This window comes from Castanea sativa, chromosome 2 (genome assembly GCF_040712315.1).
Source record: "Castanea sativa cultivar Marrone di Chiusa Pesio chromosome 2, ASM4071231v1".
Lineage (NCBI taxonomy): Eukaryota > Viridiplantae > Streptophyta > Magnoliopsida > Fagales > Fagaceae > Castanea > Castanea sativa.
In genome coordinates this window covers 3,462,796-3,485,085 of record NC_134014.1, presented here as the reverse complement: position 1 = coordinate 3,485,085, position 22,290 = coordinate 3,462,796, and the positions used below count along the sequence as shown (strand labels likewise).

The 22,290-nt window shown below is 32.9% G+C and overlaps 2 protein-coding genes across 3 annotated transcripts; both read left to right on the top strand.

The window, feature by feature from the left end:
• Positions 1-12,959, top strand: LOC142623772 (putative linoleate 9S-lipoxygenase 5). 2 transcript variants are annotated; one of them, XM_075797227.1, is made up of 9 exons: positions 1-394; positions 9,009-9,286; positions 9,891-10,131; positions 10,318-10,656; positions 10,798-10,883; positions 10,967-11,074; positions 11,206-11,513; positions 11,608-11,871; positions 11,957-12,959. In XM_075797227.1, the coding sequence occupies exons 1-9, from the start codon at positions 73-75 to the stop codon at positions 12,723-12,725; spliced, it is 2,715 nt and encodes a 904-aa protein (XP_075653342.1). In that variant the 5' UTR covers positions 1-72; the 3' UTR covers positions 12,726-12,959. The 2 variants fall into 2 exon arrangements, with proteins under 2 accessions (XP_075653342.1, XP_075653341.1); XM_075797226.1 differs by having other exon boundaries at positions 10,792-10,883.
• Positions 12,960-21,344: 8,385 nt separating this feature from the next.
• On the top strand, positions 21,345-22,290 carry LOC142624635 (photosystem I reaction center subunit II, chloroplastic-like). Its single transcript, XM_075798289.1, has one exon. It carries the CDS (start codon positions 21,564-21,566, stop codon positions 22,155-22,157), a length of 594 nt encoding a protein of 197 aa, XP_075654404.1. The 5' UTR covers positions 21,345-21,563; the 3' UTR covers positions 22,158-22,290.

Sequence of the window (22,290 nt, the reverse complement as noted above, 5' to 3'; positions counted from 1 at the left end):
ACCCATGGTGCAGTGCACCCATGACCCAACACCAATGGCAAGGCCGAAGAGAATTCGTAGATTGAGAGGGAAATGTCCAGTGGCAAGACTGAGGAGAACTCGCATATTGGGAGGGAAATGTCCACTGGCAATACCGAAGAGAACTCGCATAGTGAGAGGGAAATGTCCAATGACAAGACCGAACAGAATTCGCAGATTGAGAAGGTGGGTGAGACTGAGAGCAAGAAAGTAAAAGGGACTGAGAGCAGGAAAGTAAAAGGGAGTGTTGTTTTAATGAAGAAGAACTCCGTGTTGTGCTGCAAGAATATCATAGCCTCGTTTATTGATCGGATTTATGAGTTGTTGGGGAAACGTGTGTCCATGCAACTCATCAGTTCTGTTCATCCTGATCCAGGTCACTCTCTTTCTCTAATAACTATTTCTATATCTTGCTTTGAGTTATATCAGTGGACTCTGTCATGTACGTACGTTAGTCCTTTATTTTTTGGGTTGAGAAACGTTCGTTAGTCCTTAGATGAAACCAAAATCACTACTTTCAAATCAAACATCAAAATTTTAGGTGTATTAAACCACTAATTTAAACATTAAAATAACTCTTACTTAGTGAGTTTTATTTAGCTCAACTGGTAAAGCTTTTGATGATTGAATAAGAGATCTGGAGTTCAATTCCTGCCTACACTAAAATTTAATTGGTGTTTTGGATGCTATAAGTTGAAACTTTCTTAAAAAAAAAAAAAAAAAGCTCTTATCTATAACTGTTTATTAAGATAAATGATGTTGTATTGTTTTCTTTGTGAAATAATGAAACTTTTGGTCTCTCTATAAATAAAAAACTATATCTTTTTACTTTCTTTTTTTAAATTTTTTTATAAGATTTTTATACACTCTTATCATGGGCCAATTTTTCAGTGATACAATATAATGGGATTAAGTTTTTTTCAATCATGATAGTTGGAAAGAAAAAGAGAAAAGTAGAGTTTCTCTAACATTAAAATTAAAATTTCACCTTGTAGCCCCTCTATTGTAATTTTGCCTTTATGGATGACATGTCAAAACATGAGCTTTGCAAAATTTGTTGCAGTGCTTCTATTATTATAAACTAACTAGCCGCGGATTTGCGCGTTGTGCATGATAATTATTTTTATGGTAGTTTTATTAAATTTTTTTATACAATTTAAAATAATTTAATAAAGAGTAATGTATTTTGTAATTATATTTTTATTTATTATAAGAATCATCATAAATGTAATATAGGATCAATCATAAATTTAATAATTTTTGTGATACTAAAATAAAAAAAAAACAATTTTTCTCAGAAATTCAAAAGGCAAGGTAACAAAAATATTTATTTTTTAATAAAAGTTATTTATAACATTTTGTGAATCATTAAAAAGAATATAAAATTTGGAAATTATTCTTTTAGTTTTAAAAACACTTTCTCAAACTTATTTTTTCTGCCTATAATCTAAAACACTGAAAAAAGTAACAAAAAAAGTTAATAAAACTTAACTATGATTAATTGGACCAATTAGGAAAACAATTTGTTATTTATAATCTACTAAGGTTATTTTCTTTACAGAAATTGTAATTTCGTCCACCCAAAACATATTATCAAATAAACAATAATTAGTAAAATCTAAGAATTAAATTTCTATATATGCATTGTTATAAAATAATAATAATAATTAAAGTAAAATTGCGAAAGATAAAATTTGTTTCTCATCCAATAATTTTTGTTTAGCCAACCTTTGCTTTTCTCTAAATAAATGGCCTTATAGAGTACTTCTAATACAATTATTAAGAGTACTTTGTCCACCACAAATGATTAAAAAATAAAAAAAATTGTTAAAGTCTCATAGTTTAACATCTAAATTGAGCACTATAAAAATCATGCTATTAAATTACAATAACTACCAAATTAAATTATCCAAATCATGCTATGTAGTAGAATAATATTATATTTTTATATGCTATATTTAATCATTTTTAATGCAGTAGGATAACATTTAACAATCAAAAAGAGAAAAAAAAAACACAACAATTAAAAAAAAAACTGAATCGTATTAACCTAAAGTAGATTAAAGAATATAAAAAATTATCAACCTAAAGCGAAGATGTAAGAAAAATAAAAAATAAAAATCCACCCAAAAATTGTGTGTGTGTGTGTGTGAGAGAGAGAGAGAGAGAGAGAACCTTATTTTTATTAAGGGAAAACTATGCATAGAATAAAAGGGATAGCGACAAATTTATAGTAAAAGAGTGTGAATAAGAAGAGACAAAAATAGAGGAAGTTGAAGGAAAATATAAAGAATGATATTAATGTAGAGGGTAGTGGGGAGATGAGAAGGTAAGGGAAGGAGAAAGGTTGGAGAAGTAGTGGGGAGATGAAAAGGTAAGGGAGGGAGAAAAGTTAGAGAAGTGTAAATAAGAAATTAAAAAAAAAATTATAAGAAAATGGAAAGAAAAAAGATAATAACGTGGACGCTGACGTAGCTCAACGTGAGCGCAGCAACATTAAACGCTACGCTTAAGCTTTTTGTGATTTCGTCCACCCAAAACATATTATCAAATAAACAATAATTAGTAAAATCTAAGAATTAAATTTCTATATATGCATTGTTATAAAATAATAATAATAACAATTAAAGTAAAATTGTGAAAGATAAAATTTGTTTCTCATCCAATAATTTTTTGTTTAGCCAACCTTTACTTTTCTCTAAATAAATGGCCTTATAGAGTACTTCTAATACAATTATTAAGAGTACTTTGTCCACCACAAATGATTAAAAAATAAACAAAAATTATTAAAGTCTCATAGTTTAACATCTAAATTGAGCACTATAAAATCATGTTATCAAATTACAATAACTACCAAATTAAATTATCCAAATCATGCTATGTAGTAGACTAATATTATATTTTTATATGCTATACTTAATCATTTTTAATGCAATAGGATAACATTTAACAATCAAAAAGAGAAAAAAAAACACAACAATTAAAAAAAAACTGAATCGTATTAACCTAAAGTAGATTAAAGAATATAAAAAATTATCAACCTAAAGCGAAGATGTAAGAAAAATAAAAAATAAAAATCCACCCAAAAATTGTGTGTGTGAGAGAGAGAGAGAGAGAGAGAGAGAGAGAGAGAGAGAGAACCTTTTTTTTATTAAGGGAAAACTATGCATAGAATAAAAGAGATAGTGATAAATTTATACTAAAAGAGTGTGAATAAGAAGAGACAAAAATAGAGGAAGATGAAGGGAAAGATAAAGAATGATATTAATGTAGAGGGTAGTGGGGAGATGAGAAGGTAAGGGAAGGAGAAAGGTTGGAGAAGTAGTGGGGAGATGAAAAGGTAAGGGAGGGAGAAATGTTAGAGAAGTGTAAATAAGAAATTAAAAAAAATTATAAGAAAATGGAAAAAAAAAAGATAATAACGTGGACGCTGACGTGACTCAACGTGAGCGTAGCAACATTAAACGCTACACTTCAGCTTTTAGTAATATATAGAATATAGATAACTTGTAACCTTATGCATGTGCATTAGTACATTTTAAAATATGCAATTAGATGCATTTTATGATTCCTACAAAAGCTAAATATGGTCATTATTATGTTTTGTTAACTCTTAAAAAAGGATTGTAAGAATATTTTTTAGTAGAAAATGCAAATTGTTCATGTTTAATTGTGTATTTTATTTTAGAAAAAAAAAAGTTATTTTACTTCTTAACTCAATTTTTGTTATCGTGATGAAATAATTTTATTTCATGTATGCATTTTTTAAATAAGAAGTGAACAATTAACTTCTAGAACATAATATAATTTTTCATTGAAATTTATTTTTTGAACTAATAATAGAAAATCTAGGTTTTAAATAGATTGGAAGTAATTTCAAATGGGACTTAAATATAATGAGCTAGAAGTAGTTTTAGATTAAGTAGTTTTAAATAGGTTGAAAATATTATACATTCAAAATTTTACTAATGAGATGGAATGACACTTAGCACAAATTGATGCTCATTTAAAATATAGAGACACTTGGAATCAAATTACTTGTTGACAGCTCAAATTTGAAATCACATAGCTAGCTCTAGCTCTAGATATAATATACGGAAGTAGTTTACTAGTATTACTATTTCGTTTTTTTATTTTATTTTATGTTTTTTATTTATAAATATTTTATTCTTGAGTTATCTTCCTCAGTTTAGATTCAAATTAATAATCCCTCTTTCAAAGGATAAGATTCTTTAAAAAAGAAAAAAAAAGTTTTCTAGTTTTATTAAAATAAATAAATTCTAAAACTAAAATTATTATTGAAACTGGTGTCACATTTAATATAAAACTAGCAAAATCTTCGACTGCTGCAATTAGTGATAAATACTTGCACCAAAATTAAGAAATGGCATAAATGCACTTTTAGTCCCTACATTTTGACTTTTTTTTTTTTAAATTTTAGTCCCTACATTTTAATTTTACCACTTTTAGTCCCTAAATCAATTAACGCGTTCTATTTTAGTCCTTTCCGTTATCCCACTAACGAAAATTACTTAGGTGGCAAACTGATACTGACGTGGCCAATTAAAAAATAATAAAAAAAATTAATTAGCATTTAAAAAATGCCATGTCAGTTTGTAAATATAAAAAAAAATTATTAATCAATTTTAACAAAATTAAAAAACAAAAAACAAAATTAAAAACAAAAAAAAACATCAGTTGAAGAATAACATCAACACAAGAATAAAAAACACAAACCCAGGACCAAACACAAAAAAACACAAACTCAAATTTAAATATTAACACAATATCACAAACACAAAGAACACAATAACAAACATAAAAAACTGCACAAAATTTCAAAGACACGAAACGAATCGTATTTATATATATATATATACACACACACACACAAGGGAAGAACAAATTGATGAGAACAAACTGGACGAGCGAACTCGATCTTGATAGGGTGGCCATGGAGATTGGCGCCTTGTAAGGTATCCTTGGCGGCCTTAGTAACTTCAATTCGCTTGAAGAAGACGAAAGCGTAGTTGTGAGAAGAGTGGGAGGTGAAGCTATCGAGCGCACCGTACTGGGCAAAGAGATCCATGAGATCTGAGTCCGCAACGTTGCTGGCTAGGTTACCGACCCAGAGATTGTTCGATGGCGTCTCCGATTCGTCGGAGTCGCCGCCGATTCTTCCTGGCCTGGTGTTCATCATCGTCGATTTGTTGTTCGGAGGCGGCATTTGCAGATCGATTGGGAATTAGGGTTTCACCACAGAGAGAGTGTGATTGGGTTTGGAGAGAGAGAGAGATAGAGAGATTTGATTTTGGGGAATGGTCTAGAGAGAAAAAAGAGAAGTGGATGAGAGTGAAAAGAGAGGCGGATGAGATTTGATTGGGTTTGGTGGTTTCGGGTTGCTGTTGTGTTTATTTTAAATTTCTGGGTTTGTTTTTTTCACGTGGATTTTCTTATTTTTCTGGGTTTATGGGTTTGATTTGTTGGAGGATTCGGTGGAGGAAAGGGATTTTGAATGAATTTTTGCATGATTAATTTTCTGGGCAACCTTCTTGTTCTTTCCCGAAGAACATGAAGAACACGTTACTTTGTTCTTCTGAAAATAATGAAAAGAAAAAAACAGAAAAAATTTAATTACTCTTTTTAATTGGTTTAAGTTTGTTATTTTGTTCTTTGTGTTTGTGATATTGTGTTAATGTTTAAATTTGAGTTTGTGTTTTTTGTGTTTGTTTCTGGTTTTGTGATTTATGTTCTTGTGTTGATGTTTAAATGTGATTGTGTTATTGTGTGTTCTTGTTCAAAATGAATTAGATCTGAATTGATATATTTTATTATTTTTCATTTTAATTTTTTTTATAATTTTGTTAAAATTGATTAATAATTTTTTTTTATATTTACAAGCTGACATGACATTTTTAAATGCTAATTAAAATTTTTTATTATTTTTTAATTGGCCACGTCAGCATCAGTTTGCCACTTAAGCAATTTTCGTTGGTGAGCTAATGGAAATGACTAAAATAAAACGCGTTAATTGATTTAGGGACTAAAAGTGGTAAAATTAAAATGTAGGGACTAAAATGGAAAAAAAGCCAAAATGTAGGGACTAAAAGTGCATTTACGCCTTAAGAAATCGATTTCACACATGATATATAATTAGACCTCCAATTTTGGAATTTAATGAGATTTTCTCTAAGTTTTGACTTTAAATAGTATATATACTAGTTAGCTTGTAATCCTATGCATATGCATGACCATATTAAAAAAAAAAAATACTTAGATACAATTTTTTTAAAAAGAAAAAGATATATAGTGTGATTCCTACATAGGTTAAATATAATTGATGACCGTTCTTATATTTTGTTAACTCTTAAAAAAAACTTGTAAGAATATATATGAAATAATTCTCATTGGTTGTGCTATTATTTTAATAAAAAGTTAAAAAAAATTCTCAATTATTGCAATGAGTAGTAAATACCAAATACCTTCACCAAAATTAAGAAATTTCTATAAAATTATTATATTTAAAAAAATAATTCTCTTTCAACATGGTATTACATTTAATATAAAAATTAACTAATTTCACGAGTTTTGAAATGAGTAGTAAATACTTTCAATTGACACATGTCACAAAATTAGAGCTCAATTGAAATCTAATTTAGAAATCTAATTAGATTTTCTTTCAAGTTTGAATACACACTCACTAGTGTGTAGCCCCTGTGCATTTGCACAGATACAATTAAAAATAATCACAATTATACGTTTTTTATAGAAGATATTCAAATTATACATAGTATTAGAGCATCTACAATAGATTGGTTATATCTATTTTTTGGAGAAAAAACCCCACGTTCACACTCCAACAGATTCTTTAAACACAAAACTTTTCTAAATATTTTTTGAAGTTGCTACCTTGCTTCGCTAAATCTAGAGAACACTGTAGCAATTTCAAATGATTTTTTCTCCTTAAAATATTTAAACAACCGAATAAATAACAATTCTTTCTCTCTCTCCTCTCATCTCTTTGTTTCAGCCTCTTTGCTTCACTCTTAAAAAACATCTCACATAATCCAAACACAAAAAACAAAACAAAATCCAGTTCTTACAATAAAGTTGAATCAGAACAAGCAAATATGAAAAAGAAAAAAGAAAAAGAAAAAAGAAAAAGAAGAACAAGCCGATCTGACCCAGTCTAGTGGTGGGGAGGAGGAAGAGTGGTGGTGGGGTGGCGGACGAGGTAGTGCTGCATGGTGAACGCCGATCTCCACCGGCTTTGTCCTTTCGGCGACCTTGATCTCCATCGACCTTCTATGTGTGCAACAGTCTTTCTCCTCTCTCTCTCTCTCTTCTCTTTTCTATGATGTGAATATGTGATAAATGTGAAGTAAATGTGAGGTTGAGTAATAAATTGGCTATGAAAATGTGTGGTGGTCTTTATCCCTTAGTTTTATTATTTTTTTATGTATTGTGTGGCATTTTTTTTTTTTTTTGGGATTCAAACGTGTGGTATTTAATATTAAGAAATAGCAATTAAGATATGCTACTACAATATTTTCACAATAAATTTTAAGTAATAGATTGTAATTAGCTAATATTGGTGAGTAAAAAATAACTTCAGTGGTGGGTTCAAATTAGAACTAGTAACAACTTTCCATATAAGATTTTGATGTGATTCTTGTGAAAGTATTGCAAAAAATGTCGTGGATATAATACTTTTTATTGAAAAATATAATTGTCGCGAATATAGGAAGAATAAATGATGATAAAAAAGGATAACGAATGAATGAAGAAATAATATTTAAGTGAGATGGACAAAATAATAGAGAATTTGTTGGAAAATGTATTTGAAAATGGGAAAATTCTTAGGTAGTCCCGGAGTATAGTGAAATGGTGCTCCTTCCTCTCACATTCATGGTGGACCCCACCATGAATTTAATGAGCGGACCCCACCATGAATGTGAGAAGAGGGAGCACCATTCTCCTTGCTCCGGGAGTACCTAAGAATTACTCTGGAAAATTTAGGTAGGTAAAAACTAAATATCACTATTCATTGTCCAAAAGGTACAAAAATTTAGATAAGTTGCTGGAGATGCTTTTAGCTTATACTTTTTTTAAACTATACATTTCTAAAATATGTAATGATTCCTCATATTATATATATATATATATATATATATATATATATATATATATATATATATATGATTTAGAATTTAATTGGATTTAGACTCTTCGGTTTTAGCTTATGCTTTTTTTAAACTATACATTTCTAAAATATGTAATGATTCCTCATATTATATATATATATATATATATATATATATATATATATATATATATATATATATACACACACACACATATACATATACATATACATACATACATACATATACATATATATATATATACAAATACATATATATATATATATATATATATATATATGATTTAGAATTTAATTGGATTTAGACTCTTCGGTTTTTTACCCAAAAATTCACTTGTCACAAAAAGTAAAAAATTAAATGGACACATGGCAAAAAATTGGACTTCTCGATTTTTACACTTTATAATTCACTTGGTACAAAATTTAAAATTAAATGTGACATGTGGCGTAAAATTGAGAATCCAAATAAAATCTAATTGAATTTTCTCTGAACTTTAGCTATATATATATATATATATAGCTTTACACAGGACTAAAGGCCCAAAAAGATAATAATAACTAAAATAAACTATTTAATTAATTAAAACGAGTCATTTAGTCCAGTACAATCATTTGGGTTCAAAGCTCAGTCTAGTTGTAAGTAAACTCAGTTCAATTAATTGGGATCAAAGCGAAGTTTAGCATAGTTAAATTTCAATCAAGTAGCTTTTGAACAACTTCCTAGCATTGTCTCTTTGATCTTGATAAGTATATAAGATACAATGATAAAACAGCTGTGAAGACTAACAGAGCTAAGAACTAAAATTTTTGTTGCATGTGTATTCAGAAAATGTATTGCAAGGGAAGCTTGGAGAGGTGGCGCATTTGGAGAAATGGAGATTCACTCCATTAACAGCAGTAGAATTCACCATTTCATTTGACTGGGATGAGTCCATGGGTGTTCCTGAGGCCTTCATTGTAAGAAACCACCATCACAGCCAGTTTTACCTTAAGACAGTCACCTTAGAAGATGTTCCTGGGCATGGTCGTGTGCATTTCGTTTGTAATTCTTGGGTTTACCCTGCTCATCGTTACAGATACAATCGTGTATTCTTCTCAAACAAGGTAATATGGTTTTGATTTCTTAATTCAATTAGTCTAGATATGCAACATTTTTGTTATGATCGATGCATAATAAAAGTGATGTTAAAAGTAGACCGAAGTGAAAGTGATATTCATATTATTTCAATCGCAACAAACCATGTCAATAATTGTATCATTTTCACTACAAATACAATCATGCATTCTTCTAAAAAATGATGCTTAAACCTAGGAAGTGCTTTCTATCATGATTGTTCCTTTTTACCTATATAAATGGAAGCTTATCATTCTGATTTCACTTTGATTTGCCAAAATTACTATTCCACTGTTTGTCAGTTGTCACTTTCTCCATCTAGATCCGCTGGTTTCTTCAGTCCTTGTTAATGCGTAGGGTTCAGGTTCTGTTGTGCACATTATGAGTTTTGGTAATTTAGATATGCTAAATTATAATATAAACAGGTCTTGAAAGTCAATTTCATACAAAAATGGTTACTGGCTGCTTGTCCGACACGGTGAACCAAATAAATAGGGAAATCAGCTTTGGAAGGATGTAACATTAGTTTTCGTTTCTAAAACAGGACTATGATCATGTTTCAATGAAGTAACAAACTTTTTATTTATGTGTTAGACCTACCTTCCATGTCAAACACCTGAGCTGTTACACAAGTATAGGGAAAAAGAACTGGAAAATTTGCGTGGGGATGAATCGGGGGAGCTTAAGGAGTGGGACAGAGTCTATGACTATGCTTACTACAATGATTTGGGAAGTCCAGATAAAGGTAGAGAACATGCACGCCCTGTTCTTGGCGGATCGAAGGAGTACCCGTATCCAAGAAGAGGGAGAACTGGACGAAAACCAACAAAAGAAGGTCAGCATTCTAAACTCTATTCGATTTTTCAGTTTCAAATCCCAACTTTTGTGACTAGTAAACAGTGGCGGTTTGAGCTCTTTCAATTACTAAGAAATTTGAGTAACATAGAATGATTTTTGGGTATCCTAGAATAATTGATTTTGATCATTTTTAGTCAGCAACTTAATATTCTGGTTGTAACAGATCCCTGTAGTGAGAGCAGATTGCCACTTTTAAGTCTAGACATTTATGTTCCGAGAGATGAGCAGTTTGGCCTCTTGAAGTTCTCTGATTTTCTTGCCTATGCTCTGAAGTCCGTAGTACAAATATTGCTCCCAGTGCTTACATCTTTATGTGACAAAAACTTTAACGAGTTTGACAGCTTCCAAGACGTACTTAATCTCTATGAAGGTGGGATTAAGCTACCAAATGAAGAAACAACCAGTAAAATTAGGGAACTCATTCCTTGTGAGCTGTTGAGGGACCTCATTCGTAATGATGGCGAGAGATTCCTCAAGCTCCCAGTGCCTGATGTGATCAAAGGTATTTAATGGTATTCCTCAAGTACTGTGTTTCACTTGACATTAGATGCTTCAAAATCTTCGATATCCAAAACTTTATTGTAATTTTAAAATTATTTAACTACAAGTAGAAACTAGAAAGTTTTTAATTTTATAGTTGTAGAGAAAAACTCTGCTTGGAGGACAGATGAAGAGTTTGGACGAGAAATGCTTGCTGGAGTCAACCCTGTTGTCATCCGCCGCCTCCAAGTAAAATATAATTTGTTAGTGAAGTTGATAAATAATGTAAATGGTTTTTTTGCTTCAACATTTTACTGGAATGGTGTCTGCAGGAATTCCCTCCAACCAGCAATCTAGACCCTGGAGAATATGGGAATCAAAACAGTACAATAACAAAAGAACACATAGAGAAGAATCTGAATGGGCTGCCTGTGGATGAAGTATTGATCATTCCTTATATCTTACTATACTTTGTTCTACATTGATACAACCAATATGACGTCCAAAATATCTTACTATACTTTGTTCTACATTGATAAGACGATAACCAATCTCTATTTTCTTGTTCTAGGCAATTAGAAAGAACAGGTTGTTTATATTAGATCATCATGATACATTAATGCCATACCTGAAGAGAATAAACTCAACCACCACAAAGACTTATGCCACCAGAACGCTCCTTTTACTGCAAGATAATGGGACACTGAAGCCATTGGCAATTGAGTTAAGCTTGCCTCATCCACAAGGGGAACGTCATGGTGCCGTCAGCAAAGTTTTCACTCCAGCAGAACAAGGTAGTGTTGAAGGTTCGGTGTGGCTGCTGGCCAAAGCTTATGCTGCTGTTAATGATTCTGGCTACCACCAGCTTATTAGCCACTGGTATGATGCCTTAGAAAAATACTGCGTGATAGAAAAAGCTAGAAACTTGACTGTGATCTAGTAAGAATACATAAATGCTGCTGACTATTTGCAGGTTGAACACCCATGCTGTAATAGAGCCGTTCGTGATTGCAACAAATAGACAGCTGAGTGTGCTTCACCCAGTACATAAGCTTTTGCATCCCCATTTCCGGGACACAATGCATATAAACGCCTTGGCTCGGCAGATCCTCATCAATGCTGATGGGGTGCTTGAGACAACAGTCTTCCCAGCAAAATACGCCATGGAATTGTCTTCTTTTGTATATAAGAATTGGGTGTTCACAGAACAGGCATTACCTAAAGATCTGCTCAAAAGGTGTGCAAAGCTTTGTCAAATAATGGCCTCTATAGTTTTTATTTTTATCAGAACGAATTTTGATCCACTTTTTGCCTCATTTTAGAGGAATCGCAGTTGAAGACTCATCCTGCCGGCATGGCCTCAGACTTCTGATAGAGGATTATCCCTATGCTGTTGATGGGCTAGAGATCTGGTCAGCAATTGAGGAATGGGTGAATGAATATTGTTCTTTCTATTATCCAACTGATGATATGGTCCAAAATGATTCTGAACTCCAATCATGGTGGATGGAGATTCGCAATGAGGGGCATGGTGACAAGAAAGATGAGCCATGGTGGCCTGAGATGAAGACACGAGCTGAGCTTGTCCATGCATGCACCATTATCATATGGGTGGCTTCTGCCCTTCATGCAGCTGTGAATTTTGGTCAATACCCTTATGCTGGCTATCTTCCTAATCGCCCAACTGTAAGCCGCCGCTTCATGCCTGAGCCAGGCTCCCCTGAGTATGCTGAACTTGAGTCAAACCCTGACTTGGCCTACCTGAAAACTATAACAGCACAGCGTCAAACCCTCCTTGGTGTATCACTGATAAAAATTTTGTCCCGGCATTCAACTGATGAGATTTATCTTGGGCAGAGAGATACTCCCGAGTGGCCTTCAGATGCTGAACCACGAGCAGCATTTGAGAAATTTGAAAATAAGCTGAGAGAAATTGAAAAAATAATTGATGAAATGAACAAGGACCGTAGGTGGAAGAACAGGGTTGGGCCAGTCAATGTACCTTATACCTTGCTCTATCCTAATACCTCCGATACTTCTAGAGAGGGCGGGCTCACTGGCAAGGGTATTCCCAACAGCGTCTCCATCTGATATTTTTGGGTTTGGTAGCAGCAGTTTACTTTTTTGTAGGTTGGGTTAAAGTGAAAGATTGTGAGATAGGTTTTTGTATCCACATTTTTCCTCTTGATGAAGGCAAGTAGTTGTGCATTATCTGCAGACAATAACAATGGTGAATAGTGTGCCTATTGTTCTTATGTTGTGAAATATATGTGTAAATTTGCAGATTTTATCCCCAAATATCTATTGTACCACAATAATTGTTACATTTAAATTTGAAGGGTAAAATTGCTCCACCACTGTAGATAAGTTTTAACACCAGAAGAGTTCCAACCATTACACAGAAACAAGCAAAAGTTGAGACACCACAGCATGTAAAGACCATACCCATTGGACCAAATTATATAACAGAGATGCCTACTAAAGGCACTAGGATTGGACGGTTGAGATGCAAAAAAACCTGCCATTGCAGTTGAAAACTTGATACAATCTCCATTGCATGACACAGCTCAACTAAATGAATCTGCTTGTCTTAGGATGTGTGCCATTAGAAACTGAAGGTAATCAGTCACCTTGTGTCAGTGGCGGCTCCAAGAATTTTATTCAGGGTGTTTCTTAAGAAGTATAAATTACACAATTTTATTTCTTTTTAGCCTTTAGGTAATTAGGTTTGATTCAATGTTATTAACTCCATTCCGTTCCGACCATAACGGATAAAAAATACCGTGCCGGTAAACAAACCGGAACAGTAACCCACCCTATTCCACTTTGGAAAAAATTTCGGGTCATTTCGGTCTATTTCGGGTGTTTCAGGGTGTTTCGGTAAATACTGGCAAAAATTCAAGATTTGGCCGGCATGAAGTTTGTACTTAAAAAAAAAAGTTCTTAAAACTAAAACAAATTTGCATTCTGTAAACCAAAAAACCTCAAAAGGAAAAAAAATGAAAAGAAAAGAAATGAACAAAGGTACCTGTACAGCTAAAAAAAATCGTATTGAGAAATTTGAGACAAAAAACTTAAGAAGAGGCACTGCCGCACTGGTATTAGTAGAAGGCACAAAAGTTACAAACAATAAGGAAGGCAAAATGTAGATGTAAAAGTGTAGATGAAGAAGTGATAAAATTAAAAGTATGAAGTGTGAATCGAGGAGACAAAAGACACGTGTTGTTAAGAATAAAAAAGAAAAAATAATTATAAATGAGAAGTAAGTAATATATGTTTAGTGAAGAAAAATAATACTGTAAAAAAAATAAAATAAAATGTTGAAAATTGTGTTGTATTGGGCAGTGTGATTAGTCGAAGGAATCAAGCCACTATCCAGCATGTAGTAGTTTTATTATAATTTTTTTTTAGTTTTTCATTTTTGCTTGAAAAACCCCAATATATTGTTAAGTTGCTCAAATTATAGACCAAAATTTAATTTTATTGGTATAAAAAATTTTAGGATGGTCCCAAAAATATTTTTAAAGGTAAATAAATAAATAAATAAATAAATGTATATATATATATTTTTTTTTTCAGCAGGACCACCTTGGTCATAAGGTGGCGCCGCCACTGGCTACAAACGCATCAGCAACATCAATATGTTTCCGAAACCTAGAACAAATAACAATTATATATATGTTATGAAAATCTTTTTCATCTGCCTGACATACAAGCAACACAGGGTCAGCCTCGAGAACAGTTGCCTGAAGTTCAAACCCTAATCAAGTAGCAATTAAAAGAATGTAATGAGCGACTTCTCAATCCTACACCAGACCCAGCACTCTAGATCCACCAGCAGTTGCAAGAGTGTCAGGTCCAAACCCACCATCAAACACAACATGAACAGGTCCACGAGACACAGCCAATATTGAATTTGGCCCTGATCGAGGATGAGTCACAATTACTACAGAATTTGATTGAGGCTGAGTCGCAACCAATACAAGACACAACCAGGGAGGAAGAAATGAACGAGTTTTTCTTGAACTTCAAAGACCATTTCCCCAACTAAGACCAACAAACACCATAAGGCTAGTTCCATGTCCTTTAGCCCAAAATATTTAGACTTTAGTTGTAGGTTAATATCAGCCCATTAAGGGGTCTTCATTGAAAAACTCGTTCATTTCTTCCTCCTTGGTCTTGTCTTGTATTGGTTGCGGCTCAGTCTCAGTCAAATTTTCTAGAAATTGCGACTCATCCTCGATCACGACCAGATTCAATAGTGGCTGCGTCTCGTGGACCTGTTCATGTTGTGTTTGATGGTGGGTTTGGACTAGACACTCTTGCAGCTGCTGGTGCATCTGGAGAGCTGGGTCGGGTGTCGGATTGAGAAGTCGCTCATTACTTTCTTTAAATTGCTGCTAGATTTGGGTTTGAACTTCAGGCAATTGTTATTAAGGCTGACCCTGTGTTGCTTGTATGTCAGGCAGATGAAGGAGATTTTCATAACATATATATATATATATATATATATATATATATATATATATATATATATATATATATATCTGCTGTTCAATCTGGGTTTTGGCAACATGTTGTTGTTGCTGATGTGTTTGTAGCCAGTGGCGGCGCCACCTTATGGCCAGGGTGGTCCTGCTGAAATAAAAAATTATATATATTTACCTTTAAAAAATTTTTTGGGACTACCCTGAATTTTTTTTATACCAATAAAATTAAATTTTGGTCCGTAATTAGAGCAACTTAATTATATATTAGGGTCTTTCAAGCAAAAAGAAAAAAAAAATTGAACTAAAATCTATAAAAAAAATATATAATAAAACAACTACAGGCTGGGTAGTGGCTTGATTCCTTCGACTAATCACATGGCCCAATACAACACAATTTTCAATCTTTTATTATTTTTTTATTATAGTATTATTTTTCCTCACTAGACATATACTGCTTCTCATTTTTAATTATTTTTTCTTGTTTATTCTTAACCACACATGTCTTCTGTCTCCTCGATTTTTACACTTCATACTTTTAAATTTTATCACATCTTCATCTTCATCTACACTTTTACATCCACATTTTGCCTTCCTTATTGTTCGTAACTTCTATGTCTTCTACCAGTACTAGTGCGGCAGTGTCTCTTCTCAAGTTTTTAGTCTCAAATTTCTCAATACAATTTTTTTTAGCTATATAGGTACCTTAATTTGTTCATTTCATTTCTTTTCATTTTCATTTTCTTTTGAGGTTTTTTGGTTTACAGATTGCAAATTTGTTTTGGTTTTAAGAACATTTTTTTAAGCACAAACTTCATGCCTGCCAAATCTTGAATTTTGGCCGGTATTTATCGAAACACTCTGAAACACCTGAAATAGACTGGAATGACCTGAAGCTTTTTCCGAAGTAAAATAGGGTGGGTTACTATTCCAATTGTTTTACTGGCACGGTATTTTTCGACCGTTACGATTGGAACGGAATGAAATTAATAACATTGAATCAAACCTAATTACCTAAAGGTTGAAAAGAAATAAAATTGTGAATTTATGCTTCCTAAGAAACACCTTGAACAAACTTCCTGGAGCCGCCACTGATGAAGACCCCTTAAAGGGCAGATATTAACCTACAACTAAAGTCTAAATATTTTGGGCCTAAAGGAGGTGGAACTAGCCCTGTGGTGTTTGTTGGTCTTTGTTGGGGAAAAGGTCTTCAACGTTCAAGAAAAACTTGTTCATTTCTTCCTCCTTGGTCATGTCTTGTATTGGTTGCGGCTTAGCCTCGATCAAATTTTGTAGTAATTGCGACTCATCCTATATCAGGGCCAAATTCAATAGTGGCTACCTCTCGTGGACTTGTTCATGTTGTGTTTGATGGTGAGTTGGACCTGACACTCTTGTAGCTACTGGTGGATATGGAATGCTGGGTCAGGTGTCGAATTGAGAAGTCACTCATTACTTTCGTTTAATTGCTGCTCGATCTGGATTTGAACTTCTGGCAACTGTTCTTGAGTCTGACCCTGTGTTGCTTGTATGTCAGGTAGATGAAGGAGATTTTCATAACATATATATAACTGCTGTTCGATTTGGGTTTTGGCAACATGTTGCTTTTGCTGTTGCTGTTGCTGATGCGCTTGTAGCCAGTGGCGACGCCACCTTATGGCCAGGGATGGTCCTGCTAAAAAAAAAATTTATATGTAATAATTTAAAATTTAATATTTATTTACCTTTAAAAAGTTTTTTTGGACCACCCTGATTTTTTTTATACCAATAAAATTAAATTTTGGTCCATAATTTGAGCAACTTAACAATATATTGGGGTCTTTCAAGCAAAAAGGAAAAACTTAAAAAAAAAAAATTGAACTAAAATCTAAAAAAAAGAAAATTATTGTAAAACTACTACAAGCTGGGCAGTGGCTTGATTCCTCCGACTAATCACACTGCTCAATACAACACAATTTTCAACCTTTTATTATTTTTTATTACAATATTATTTTTCCTCACTAGATATATACTACTTACTTCTCATTTTTAATTATTTTTTTTATTTATTCTTAACCACACACATCTTCTGTCTCCTCAATTTTACACTTCATAATTTTAAATTTTATCACATCTTCATCTACACTTTTACATCTACGATTTGCCTTCCTTATTGTTCGTAACTTCTGTGTTTTTTATCAGTACCAGTGCGGCAGTGCATCTTCTCAAGTTTTTAGTCTCAAGTTTCTCAATACTATTTTTTTTTAGCTGTATAGGTACCTTTGTTCATTTCATTTCTTTTAATTTTTTTTTCTTTTGAGGTTTTTTGGTTTACAAAATGCAAATTTGTTTTGGTTTTAAGAACATTTTTTTTAAGCACACAAACTTCATGCCGACCAAATCTTGAATTTTGGCCGGTATTTATTGAAACACTCTGAAACACCCGAAATAGACTAGAATGACCTGGAACTTTTTCCGAAGTGGAATAGAGTGGGTTACTATTTTGGTTTGTTTACCGGCACAGTATTTTTTGGCTATTACAACTGGAACAAAATGAAATTAATAACATTAAATCAAACCTAATTACCTAAAGGCTGAAAAGAAATAAGATTGTGCAATTTATGCTTCTTAAAGAACACCCTGAACAAAATTCCGAGAGCCTTCATTGATGAAGACCCCTTAAAGGGCCGATATTAACCTACAACTAAAGTCTAAATATTTTGGGCCTAAAGGAGGTGGAACTAGCCCTATGGTGTGTGTTGGTCTTGGTTGGGGAAATGGTCTTCAACATTCAAGAAAACTCGTTCATTTCTTCCTCCCTGGTCGTGTCTTGTATTGGTTGCGGCTCAGCCTCAGTCAAATTTTCTAGTAATTATGACTCATCCTCGATCAGAGCCAGATTCAATAGTGGCTGCGTCTCGTGGACTTGTTCATGTTGTGTTTGATGGTGGGTTTGGACCTTACACTCTTGTAGCTATTGGTGGATCTGGAGTGTTGGGTCAAGTGTCGAATTGAGAAGTCGCTCATTACTTTCTTTTAATTGCTGCTCGATCTGGGTTTGAACTTCAGGCAACTGTTCTTGAGTCTGACCTTGTGTTGCTTGTATGTCAGGCAGATGAAAGAGATTTTCATAACATATATATAACTACTATTTAATCTGGGTTTCGGCAACATGTTGCTATTGCTGTTGCTGATGCGTTTGTAGCCATTGGCGGTGCCACCTTATGGCCATATAATAATTTAAAATTTTATGTTTTTTTACCTATAAATTTTTTTTTGGGACCACCCTGAATTATTTTTTTATACCAATAAAATTAAAAATTTGGTCCATAATTTGAGCAACTTAACAATATATTGGGGTTTTTCAAGAAAAAAAGAAAAATTCAAAAAAATTAAACTAAAATCTGAAAAAAAAAAAATAATAAAACTACTAAAGGCTGGGCAGTGACTTGATTCATTCAACTAAGCACACTGCCTAACACAACATAATTTTCAACCTTTTCTTATTTTTTATTACAGTATTATTTTTCCTCACTAGAAATATATTATTTACTTTTCATTTTTAATTATTTTTTCTTGCTTGTTCTTTATCACACACGTCTTCTGTCTCCTTGATTTTTATACTTCATACTTTTAAATTTTATCACATCTTCATTTATACTTTTACATCTACGTTTTGCCTTCCTTATTGTTCGTAACTTTTGTGTTTTCTACCGGTACCAATGCGGCAGTGCATCTTCTCAAGTTTTTAGTCTCAAATTTCTCAAAACGATTTTTTTTTTTTAGCTGTAAGGGACCTTTGTTCATTTCTTTTCTTTTCATTTTTTTTTTCCTTTTGAGATTTTTTGGTTTACAGAATGCAAATTTGTTTTGGTTTTAAGAACATTTTATTTTTAAGCATAAACTTCATGCCGGCCAAATCTTGAATTTTAGTCGGTATTTATTGAAACACCCGAAATAGACCGGAATGACCTGAAATTTTTTCCGAATTGGAATAGGATGGGTTACTGTTCTGGTTTGTTTACCGGCACGGTATTTTCCGGCTGTTACGGTTTTACCTATAGGCTAAAATGAAATAAGATTATGTAATTTATACTTCCTAAGGAATACCCTGAACAAAATTCCTGGAGCCGCCAGTATTGTTATGTTGCATGTAATGGCATAACCAATTTAGAACTAACAACATTACAGAATATAGATCCAATATATGGAACATTTTTCATGGAATAGATTAAAGTAGACGTAGGTTCATAATTCAATATTCAGAGAGAGAGAGAGAGAGAGAGAGAGAGAGAGAGAGAGAGAGAGAGAGAGAGAGAGAGAGAGAGAGGTTCAATACGAAAATGGAATACTTTACCTTTATTGCAATGAGATTTGATTTGGAGGCATGGAAACCGTTGAAGCACTTGTGGCAAAGGCGACAGATCACATTCATAATATGACGAACACTAAGCTGAAAGCTCTCTCAGACAAATTAGGTGAGTGGGAGGACTTCGCTAAACAATAAACATCTCTATGTGGCTCTGTCTCTTTTCTCATTCGATGCATATATATGACAATGACACGTTTAAAGGACAGTTCTTCAAGGCGCTTATGAGGATTGAGATTTGAGAGATCTCACAATTTTATTTTATTCTACCTTTTCATTTTTTAACTTTCTCTACTTTTTTTAAAAACTTTTTTTTATTATTTTTTTTAGAAAATTATTCAAGGATTAATGTCGATCCTTCAAAAGCATTGCATGCATACGCAGTCCGGATCTTAATTTGTTGACACCTTACTAATTTTCCTAGAAATAGATTATGCTTATAATTGAACAAAACCATTCATAAATGGCTTGAACTTAACTTGATAAAACTCTTGTTCATGTTTTTTTTGTTTATGAACAAGCCGAGTTTGTGCCTTAGTTTTAAGCTTGTATAGTAACCGATTTGAGCCCAAAAAAAAAAAAAAAAAATTGAACAAACTCAAAAAAAATGGCTCGATAAAAAACAAGTCAAGTATAAACTCATTTATGGGCTTGGTAATAAGCTTGATATTAGCTTAAAAAAATAAACTTATATCTTACTAAGTCTTTAAGTAATTAGGAGTTGGGACCACTTGTGTAAACCAAATGAGCTTCATAATTTGATTAATATGTGCTTGATAATGTACCTTTGTTGGATCTTGATTAAAAGCTTGATATTGAGCTCTAGTTTGAGCTTAAAATTGAGTTCAAGCTTAGCTAGACTAACAAATCACTTTCAAACTTTTTGATAAGCTCGAGTTTGAACATTGGTTGTTGGCTTGGTTCAAGCTTGAGCCAAGCTTGAACATTTTATTGTCATTGTTGAGCCAAGCTTGAACATTCAATACATGACAAAGTTCGGCTCGTTTATAACTCTAAGAAAGATATGTCTCAATATGGTTATAATTAGGGTTATAAACGAGCTTAGCCGAGTCGAGTATTGAAAATTCAAACTTGTTCATTTAATAACATGAGCCAAACTTGAGCTCATCACTAAATAAGATTACATGTTCAAATTTGGTTAATTTTATTGTTAAACAAGCTTGAACTTATTTACGAGTTATATGATCAACTTATTGTTTTTTCCAAATATGATTAAATCATGACTAAAATTTTTAATCCCTTCAAAAATCTAGGAGATTTTATTACATAGGGATGGTTAATATTATCAATAAACTACAAATAATATTTTGATATCATATGAATATATTTACGAATTTATACAATCCAATCTAAAGTTTATATAAGTGTATTTTGAGACAAATATACATATAAAAAAAAAACTATAATATTAGATATAGTTAAATTGAGCGTCATATTCGACAACTAGTTCACAAATATTTTCTTATACTTGAGTTTGGTTAAGTTAATAGTCGAGTCCAAACTTGAGATTAAGCTTAACTTGTGTGCTAAAATAATAAACATAAGTAACATTTTCCTAATTTCAATATAGTTATATATTTAAATTTAACTAGAAAACCTCTAAGGTACTGTAACTGAATTTTACCATTAACCATCTAACAAAAATATGGGTAAAAAACTTCAATATAAAACAAGATTCAGTTCGGGAGTGAGAACTATCTATAGGGCCGAGTTCGGCTAAATAGTTAAGACATGACCTTCAAACTGGGCTAGAATTTGGATCCAGCCCAAATGGGCCGATGATCAAATGGGTCCCTTTTTGTCTCTGCCAGACAAAAGACATTGACCAAAACAAAAACAAATCAAAAGAAGCTGAGGGGTGAGTGAGTAAGAAATTTTGAATACGAATCAAAATCACACATCCTAATTGGTCCAAGCCATATCCCCTTATCCACACTCACATATCCACCACTCATCCAAAATCCTACAAACTCTCCAAACTATTACATTCTCAAACCTTATTGAATATCCCACACCACCATAAACACCATTACAACTCTGAGACCAACCAAATTTCCTTATCTCCAACCCTCCATGGCTATGGCAACTCAAGCTTCCCTCTTCACCCCACCTTTCTCTGCTTCAAAATCATCAACCTTGTCCTTCACTACTCCTAAGACACTCAAATTCTCAGCCCCAAAGCGCACAACAATTAAGGCAAGTACAGATGCACCCACAAAGAAAGAGGCACCAGTGGGGTTCACACCACCACAATTGGACCCAAGCACCCCATCACCAATCTTTGGAGGCAGCACTGGAGGGTTGTTACGTAAGGCCCAAGTCGAAGAGTTCTATGTGATCACATGGGAATCTGCAAAGGAACAAATTTTTGAGATGCCAACAGGTGGTGCAGCCATAATGAGGCAAGGTCCTAACTTGCTCAAATTGGCTAGGAAAGAGCAGTGCTTGGCTCTTGGGTCAAGGTTGAGGTCTAAGTACAAGATCAACTACCAGTTTTACAGGGTGTTCCCTAATGGAGAGGTCCAATATTTGCACCCCAAGGATGGAGTCTACCCTGAAAAGGTGAACCCAGGTCGCCAAGGAGTTGGGCTGAACTTAAGGTCAATTGGTAAGAACGTGAACCCAATTGAGGTCAAGTTCACTGGCAAGCAAGTGTATGACTTGTGAGGTGTAGCTTTATTTTTGATGTTTTTGTGATGTATTTATGTTTCTATGTGACTATTGTTGATGTTTGTACGTTTATTTTGTTTTTAAATTTGCTACATCAAAGACAAATATATATTGATTGTTGTTCGTCTAA

Excerpts from the sequence above, each read along its gene's own strand:
- LOC142624635 (XM_075798289.1), top strand. The coding sequence starts at position 21,564 with ATGGCTATGGCAACTCAAGCTTCCCTCTTCACCCCACCTTTCTCTGCT.
- LOC142623772 (XM_075797226.1), top strand. The coding sequence starts at position 73 with ATGTCCAGTGGCAAGACTGAGGAGAACTCGCATATTGGGAGGGAAATG. Across the intron at positions 11,075-11,205 it reads ATGGGCTGCCTGTGGATGAA|GCAATTAGAAAGAACAGGTT; the intron begins GTATTGATCATT and ends TTCTTGTTCTAG. Across the intron at positions 11,514-11,607 it reads CACCAGCTTATTAGCCACTG|GTTGAACACCCATGCTGTAA; the intron begins GTATGATGCCTT and ends GACTATTTGCAG.